Genomic DNA, 8859 nt, shown 5'->3' with positions numbered 1-8859 from the left:
GACTGTGAGCCAAGGAATGAATTCTCATATAGAGAATGACACAGACTTTACATTCATACGAAAAGGGTTTCTTGGTTAAAGAAATGATGCTGTGGGCCAGAGAAAATGGAGATAGCCGACACCTAAGCAAAGTGTGAAAACTAGAGAGGAAAGGAGACCACAGGAGCTCACCCCTAGGAGTGCCATGATCTCCAGTTACTTAGACACTACAATTTAATGGAGAAATTGCTGGAAGAATTCAGAGAAGTTCCTTATTTGATGGCTCACATGGCCGTAAATTAAGAGGACACACTGGAAACTTAAAAACAACAAAAAACACTAAATTTTTAAAAATCAAAGTCTTCTAGAAATTATTATCTAATTCAATAATGAGTTTTGACATTATATATTTTTTAATCAATTCACTTAAAACTGCTTTTAGCCGGGTGGAATTTTATTCAACATGAATAACTATGACTCGCGTACAGAAGAGAAGGCAGCCAGAGAAAGACCTTGGCCCACCTCTGGAGGCCCATGGAGGGGAGAAGAATCAGGGCGAGTCCTCTTTGGCCATTTGTTCACACAGGTGTGAGCTCCAGGTCTGTGGCGCCTCCTTGTGATGTGAAGATCTTGGTGTCATCACAGCGTACAGTGGGCTGGATTTCATTTATATTCAGACATTGTATAACCCTGTCTGCAGCCTCATGCCACTACTGAGTTCTTTAAAGCATTTGGAAAACTTGTCTCCTCTTTTTCAAAAACTTGCAAAGAATATACAAACACTTGAAGTATTTTTACAAACTGAATCTACTACAACTGGGCACCCAGATTAGGAAACAGACATAAACAGCATCTGTCAATCAACTCCAGTGCCCGCTTTTGTATTTTGTTGGGGATTTTACATCTATGTTCATCAGGAATGTTGGCCTGCAATTTTCTTTTCTTGTAGTGTCCTAATCTGGCTTCAGTATCATGACGCAGCAGTGTGGCCAGGCAATGATGAGTCAGCCGTGACCTGGGACCCAAGGGGCTGGTCTCAGGGCAGAGGAGGATGCCTTGGTATTGATGGGACAAAGCCCAACCTGGGGCCGAGGGCGGGCTTTGGAACAGTGTCAGCTCCTGTGCAGCAGAAGGTGAGGCACTGTGGCAGCCCTGTCCTGGAGAGTGTGACGTAGCAAAGACCGAGCTGGGGGCAGGTTTCACTGCAATGACAGCTCCTGGGGTGGGGGATGGGAGGTGGGTAGATGCCGTGGGGAGACTCCAAGTAGCTGTCAGCTGGGGTCAGTGTTGATAAAGACCGGAGACCTCGGTAGCAAAGGCTACCTGATGTCCACAGCACCGAGGCTTGCTGGGATTCTGTTCTCTTTTCCATTACCCTTGGGGCAAAATTCCTCTGAGGGAATCCTTTGTGCTCTGAGCTGCTCTGAGGGATTGGTGGATGAGGTGACACATATAAAATGCTTCCTGTTTTTTTCTAAGCGGTCATCCTTGGTTTGTTGAGCTCTGCAGGGTTTTTGCTACTTTTCCAGAGCTATTTTTGTCAGTTTGAAGCTATTTATTGTTTCTGTAGCCCTCCATTGCTGATGTCACCCCTCAGTCTTTTTAGAATTATTTTTGTCATACCTCATTGATAGGCACGATCATATAAGAAGTCAAATCCAGTCAATTCATCTCCAAAATAAAAAATTTGAAATAATTTTAAAGGAAGACATCTTCCCAACGTTTCCATATATCATCTTAGAACATTTTTTTAAAGGAAGTTGCTCATGTAACGAGCAACAAACCAGTCTCATTCACTGTGCTATCACAAGGGAATTACATTGAGGCCTCTGACTTGTTTGCCACAGAAATGGAAACCGCCCTCAGTGCTGTTGCTGCACAATGTCACAACTTGAAACATCTCTGTAAATTGTGGTTAGTTGACCAGTGAAAGGTCCAAATATATTGGTTAGTTTCAGAGTTGCAGCCACCATAGCGTCACCAATCGAGGTGCTGGTTTCCTCTTCTCAGCAGTCAGTTCCATCTTCCCCAGCATTATAGCAGAAGCCACCAGAGGACAGGGGTTGGGACACTCTTGAGGACACTAGCTGATTGATCAGTTCACGACAGTTAAGAATATTTATTTAACAATCATCTAGTTAGAACAGATTATCTGCATTCTTGTTGTATAGTACGGTCATTACTGTGCATCTGTAACCATCCCTGTCCCCTAGCTGCATCCTTACATGACCCATGGGAACCAGGGTATTCTACCCCTGGTGTGATCCATTACCTCACACACATTTACACATGGACAAAACCTCCCAAATAAGGAAGAGTACAAATCTACCTAGTATTATACCTAGTTACGTATTTTATTCTTTTTGGTGCTAATATAAATGCTATTAATGTCCCACTCTCCAGGAGCCAATCCTGGATCATACATTGCTTTTAGTTGTCATATTTTTTAGATTCCTGTGTTCTTGAACAGTTTTCAGTCTTTGTCTTTCATGAAATTGTCATTTTTGTAGAGTATGAACCAGTTGTTTACTGGAATCCCCCCAAATGGTGTTTCCTTCTGTTTTCTTATGGTGAGATTTAGTTTATGTGGTCGTGTTTATTTCTTTTTTTCAGGAACACTGCACAAGTGATGTTTGGTCTTTCTCAGTGATTTACATTAGGAGTCACATAATGTCAATATTTTTCATTGCAGTCACTTTTTTTTCAGTGATGGTAAAAATTCAGTTACATGCTTAGTGTTTACCTAATGTCTCCACTGTTGACTTTTTTCACTTTAGTAGTTTCAAATGGTGATTTTTCCCCCTAGCATTCCTTCTGCATTTTTTTTTTAGTTGATATTCTATTGTGAGGGAGTCTGTTTCATTTCCCTCCACATAAAAAGGCATATATATGTGTGTGTGTGAATATGCTAGTTTACTGACAGTATGATCTCCTGGATTATATTATTAGATGTGCTAAAATCCATTATTGTCATTCTTTATTTTGATGATAAACTTTTTCCCAAATGTGGATATGGGGATTCCTTCAATCTACCTCCTATTTCCTCTTCACCTATCCCCTTTTACTGTACTTCCTTACTTTTTAGCAAAAGACATCTTAGGTTCATCTTGTACTTTCCCTCCCCCAACACAGTCTTGTATTTTCTTGCCTCAATCAACTTTCTCCAAGGAAACCTAGTTCCTATTATATTGAGGAATAAAATTTAGAAACCAAGATTTGAGTGGTATTTGCCATTGTGGGTGAGGTATCATGGCTTCTAGGCCCTTTCAGTGGACAGGGTGAGGAAGCAGACACATGCACATATCTACACACACACACCTATACACACATTAGAACACAAATCATGAATTCATGCTGTGTTAATTCCAATCCAGTACCCTGAGATTTATCCTCTTCCTTAAGTATTTGTTTCCCAGTTTCCATTACTTGGTAAATGTCATGGGGGGGTCTCAGCTCCCACTCCCCACACAAGAACGCAGGACATGGTGAGGCCAAAAAGGAACAACAACGGAGCCATAGATAAGGGAGTCATACTACTATATTCTCACTTGTGGCTGGGTTGGAGACACAGGAAGTAGGAGCCACACGATCCGCAATCTGCTGACTGCTTCTCTGCCAACCAACCAACCCCTTGCTAACTGCAATCCATGCTTGCTAGCGCAGCCACGGCAGTTATATCAGTGGCTAATCACTAACCGGTAACAGCTTATGGCCAACTAGTTACAGCTGACGGCCATCTACTACCTACCTGAGCTCGTACCTTTCTACGTGAGATCGAGAGCCTCAAAACTGCTCTCTGGGACTCTGTCCCCACAGTAACCTAGGCTGAAAATCCTAAATACGTTTAGTCATGTACTTATTCACACAATACATTTCCAAAATTGCTACAGCCGCTCCATTGGGGGAAAAATTCAGTAGCTGCAAGAATAATTTGCAGGTACTTTTGTATTTCACTTCAGAGTATATAGTAAAAACAGTGTTCAAAAATTGAATATTTTTTGTTGTTTCTTTTGTGTGATTGTGATAGTCATAAAATGTGGCTCATGGTTTCCTTTTCAATTTTTTTGCCCATCCTTGTTGATACAAACAATTTCACTACGTAAAACACTACGCAAAACTTTATCTCCAACACAAGGTGAACATTCCTTTACTGAGGCCAAAAGAAAACACACAACACAGAACACAGGCCCTGGCAGCCACTACTTTTCTGAAAACATGATTCACTCAAGTAAATCTGCAGCTGACATTTGCCAGGTCTTGCTCTCCCAGGATCAGGGCCTTCCCGGTGCTGAGCACAACTGGGCCTGGAGCGCATGTGGACTCAGGCCTTGGGGAAATTCTTGTCCTTCCCTCCACAGCTCCGCTCCTTGCTCCAACTTGGAAATCACATCTGCTTTGTAGAGTTGATACCCTATTTGTGGGGAAAAAAAGGTACATGGATTCTGGATTCTGTGATAAGAAGCATGCAAGTTCTTTAATTTCAGGACAGAATGTAAGAAACAACAAGGTGAACACTGAAGGAGAACCCAGGGAAGAGCAGCTTGAACACTGAAGATACTGTAAGTCCTTCACCAGAGCAGGAAGAGCATCCTGACACTGCCAACACAGGAATATTTTCTTGTTGCTCATATGCAGGCCCAAGGTCAAAATGAAGAATCCTTAGAATTGTAAACTTGAAACCTATGTAACTTTACTAACCATTGTCACCCCAATAAGCTTTAATTAACAACCAAAAAAAAAAAAGAAATGTTAAAAAAAAAAATTTTGTAGGGGGCGGCTGGTTAGCTCAGTTGGTTAGAGCACAATGCTCATAACACCAGGGTTGCTGGTTCGATCCCTGCCTGGGCCACTGTGAGCTGCGCCCTCCACAACGAGCTTGAAACAACTACTTGACTTGGAGCTGATGGGTCCTAGAAAAACACACTTAAAATAAATAAAAGTTTAAAAAAAACAAAAAAAACTTAAAAAATGTTTTAAAAAATTGGTAGACATTTTTAACTATGTGCCAGGCAAGAGCTAGAAAAAAAAAAAAAAAAACTGAAAAGAATTCTCAGTGTTTTCAACAAAGGAGAAATTAAATGTTCCCCCAGTAGGTTGAACTTTGTTTTTGATCTAATACACAGAAACTCCACCAGAACAATCCAATTTCTATTTGGAAATCAATAATTGGTATAATTTTCATTACTGAATTTTTAACCACCCGGTTAAATACAGAGTAGTTATTTAATAAATATTTAATACTTTCATTTATTTAGAAATATTCACTGAATTTCCAACACAGTGCTAGGTGTTAGAGATCAAGAAGAAAAATAGTATAGAGTGGTCAAGAAACCTATATTCTTTTGAGGGCGACACAATAGGTTTAAGTAAGTAAATAAATAAATAAATAAATTCCCTTCGAGTAGTTTAAGAACCATGACAGAATTTGAACGAGGGCTTCGAGGGGAGGGCAATGTGTGAAAACTGTTCTGGATAAGCTAAGTGTTACGTAAATAATACCAAAGCTGACAGACTCACCCACAGCGACCAGGTGACTGATGTTCTCCAGCATCACATCTCTGAACAGCTTTCTCTGGGATGTGTCCAGCAGGGCCCACTCTTCCTGGGTGAAGTCTACAGCTACATCCTTGAAGGTTACTGATTCCTAAAATGTCATGGACATTTTCATCCATCCAGGGCCTTCCCCACCGAGGCCCATGGGAGCAGACTGGCCATGAGAGTGCTGAGGACAGGTTTACACAGAAAGCTCAAACCCTGTCTGGGGTTCCAGTCAAATGTTTCTCTGTGCTGACATATCATGTGCCTTTCACACATACTCACCAACATATACACACACTTTGAAAACATAATACTGTTAGAAATGATTAGTTCAGGAGGGGTGGAAATCACCTGGACATAGCAATGCCCCACATTCTGCAGGACAGAATGAACCTCCTCCAGAACTTGGGTAAGCAGGTATGGCCTCTCATCTCTACACAACTCACATGTTCATGATAAAGCGTAAGACATACAGTTCAGAAGCAAACCCCAGGGGCCCTAAGCCCGCTGTACCTAAGGCACATCCTCGCCTCATCCTCCTGTGGTAAGGCTTCGCATTTCCATTGTCTCTGGCACCTCCAAGCACTGGTTATCATGACCCCTCCTGTCATCATTATCCTGTCTATTGGCTAATGGGTAATAGAAGCCTCTCAATTACAGCTGAACTGCCTAGTTCTTCAAAAATTGCTATATGAACTGTAGGTTTCATTCTATTATAAACCTTCTCAATGCACAGCCCAAATTAACAAAACAATACTCAACCAGACATTTCTTTCTGTTTTCAAATCCGAACAAAGTTTCATTACAAAGAGGGAAACTGGTTGTTGGGGACAAGAGTGGTAAAGAGCATTTTTAAAAGATATTAAAATGTTCAAGTATATTCTATAAAACTTTAATGAGTTAAAAATTGGGGTAAGTAAATAAAGGATTCCCCATGTCTCCTCACCCCCAGCCTGATGCTGTGCGGCCCTCCTCTACAGCATCTGAAACACTGGATGGACTGGTCTCCCCTGAAGAAACATCTGCCTCCTTACAGGACTATAAACTTCCGAGTTTACTCACCTGTCACCTGTGTTCACCACATGCCTAAGCCCCCTGCAGACACTAACATGGTTAAGGAGTGAGTTACTTCTCAACCGAAGCCACGGGATGGATGAGAAGAAACAAATTCTCACCCTTCTGCAAGGACATCCTAAGGAGTGGGGAATGGGATGTGTGCATATTGTGTAGAGGATTATTCTTGATCAGTCCCTGACCTTCCATAAGCTTCCCCGAGTCCTGATGAAGTGTGACCTACACTAATATTTCATGGGAGCACCGAGAAGATCCAGGCCCAGAGGCAAAGGCTGCTTGTCCCACTGCAAAAACAGGTATCAATTCACAAAAACCAGCAAGTCCTACTCACCTGTGATTCCATTGTCTAACACTCAGTTGCCCCTTGTTCCACGGTGTATTCCCACCAAGGGACAGTCCAGTAACTAAGCAGAGAAAGCTGAGAAAGAGAAAGAGCCCATGAGACTCCCGTCTTTTCCAACATTCCTAGATATGCTCACCTTGAATCTGTGAACCTGCACGTGGTGGTGACTCCTCCCCATAGTCCAACCCACAGGAACCTGCACAGTGGAGGAGGACAAATGGGGGCGGGGGCACTCCTCCCCCACGGTCAACAGGAAGAAGTCGTTGGCTATGACGCTCATGAAGAACACATTACAATCCTCGTTACAAGATAACAAAAGTATAGGGCTTTTTAGTTTAACCAGACCTGGTATTCAGAGGTACCGTGTTTCCCCGAAAATAAGACCTAGCCAGACAATCAGCTCTAATGCGTCTTTTGGAGCAAAGATTAATATAAGACCCGGTCCTATATTATATTACATAAGACCTGGTCTTATAGTAAAATAGGATTGGGTCTTATATTAATTTTTGCTCCAAAAGATGCATTAGAGCTGATCGTCTGGCTAGGTCTTATTTTTGGAGAAACACGGTATTATTTAATCCCATCCCTAGCCCCGAATCCTAGTACTATAGCTTAATAATAGAATGACTCTGCCATACATCATAAATATTTTACCACTCCTTGTGCCTATCGAATCTCACAAATTCTCACCTTTTTCTTCCCTTTTTCCTCATCTGACTGGGGAAACTTTCCACTACTCACCAGAACCTAAGCAGATGAAAAACCAGTGATACTGTGTGTTACTGAGTGTGCAGTCACCACACATATGAGCTCAGAGGTTCTTCCTCTCTAGGGACAGCATACATGGTTTTCCCAAAGTATCCAAAGGCCTCACTATTTTATGGGGTTTGTCCTGTTCTGGGAAGCACTGCAGGGGACTTGCAGCAAGATAATCAGTCTTCATTTTTAAATGGGTTTATGCTACCAAAATATTCTCAGGCTGTGGTCTTCAATGTGACAATTCCACTTCTGAGTATTTATCTAAAGGAAAGGAAATCATTATCTAGAAGTGATGTCTGTACCCCACATTCATTGCAGCATTATTTACAGTAGTCAAGATAAGGAAACAACCTAAATGTTTGTTTAGAATAAACAAAATGTGGGATACACACACACAGAGGAATATTATTCAGCCATAAAACGAATGAAATCCTGCCATTTGAGACAACATGAATAGACCTTCAGGGAAATAAAAGGGAATGGGAGAAATGTGTCAAAGTGGTCAAAAGGTCCACACTTCCAGTTATAAAATAAGTAAGTCATGGGGATATAATATACAGTATGGTGACTATGATACTAATGATACTGTACTGTATATTTGGAAGTTGCTAAGAGAGTAGATCTTAAAAGTTCTCGTCACAAGAAAAAAATTGTAGCTATGTGGTCATGGATATTAATTAGACTTATTGCGGTGATCATTTTGCAATATATATAAATAACTCATTATGTTGTATCCCTGGAACTAATATAATGTTACATGTCAATTATATCTCAATAAAAATTAAACCATTATATTAATTTTTTTAGAAAAAGCAAGTCTGAGAGGGAGGCAAAAAATGAGTTCTAGTTTTAGTCATCTCTAACTAGTTCTTTGGCTTCAGTTGAATTCTTAAGTTCCTCAGTTAAATTCCCAGAGTGAATCTTAACTTTTCCCCTTACAGGTCAGAACAGGTCAATTTTTTTCTTTTTTCTTTTTTTCCAAGCCTGTAAATTCCCCTTTTCACCTCAAAATCCATACTGCAGACCTTTCTTGGCTGTCATTGGCACTGGAGGACCAATTCTTCCCCATATTCTGGGCTCAGGAGGGTACCTGGCTGATCCAAACACTATTGTGAAAACTGAGCTAATTCAATAAGCTACTCCTAACTACTTTCCTATTTCAATAT

The 8859-nt window shown here is 41.1% G+C and overlaps 1 protein-coding gene across 1 annotated transcript; it reads right to left on the bottom strand.

Moving 5' to 3' along the window:
- Positions 1 to 4250: 4250 nt before the first annotated feature.
- On the bottom strand, positions 4251 to 7010 carry LOC308496857 (zinc finger protein 705A-like; the record flags this gene model as incomplete). The annotated part of the gene is made up of 3 exons (XM_081046653.1): positions 6923 to 7010; positions 5497 to 5623; positions 4251 to 4390 (listed from the first exon to the last, which is right to left on the bottom strand). Exons 1-3 carry the CDS (start codon positions 6932 to 6934, stop codon positions 4251 to 4253), a joined length of 279 nt encoding a protein of 92 aa, XP_080902779.1. The 5' UTR covers positions 6935 to 7010.
- Positions 7011 to 8859: the final 1849 nt, after the last annotated feature.

The sequence above is a fragment of the Rhinolophus hipposideros genome (genome assembly GCF_964194185.1).
Source record: "Rhinolophus hipposideros genome assembly, chromosome: 4".
NCBI lineage: Eukaryota > Metazoa > Chordata > Mammalia > Chiroptera > Rhinolophidae > Rhinolophus > Rhinolophus hipposideros.
Note: the sequence above shows the minus strand (reverse complement) of the source record. Positions and strands in the feature narration are given on the sequence as shown.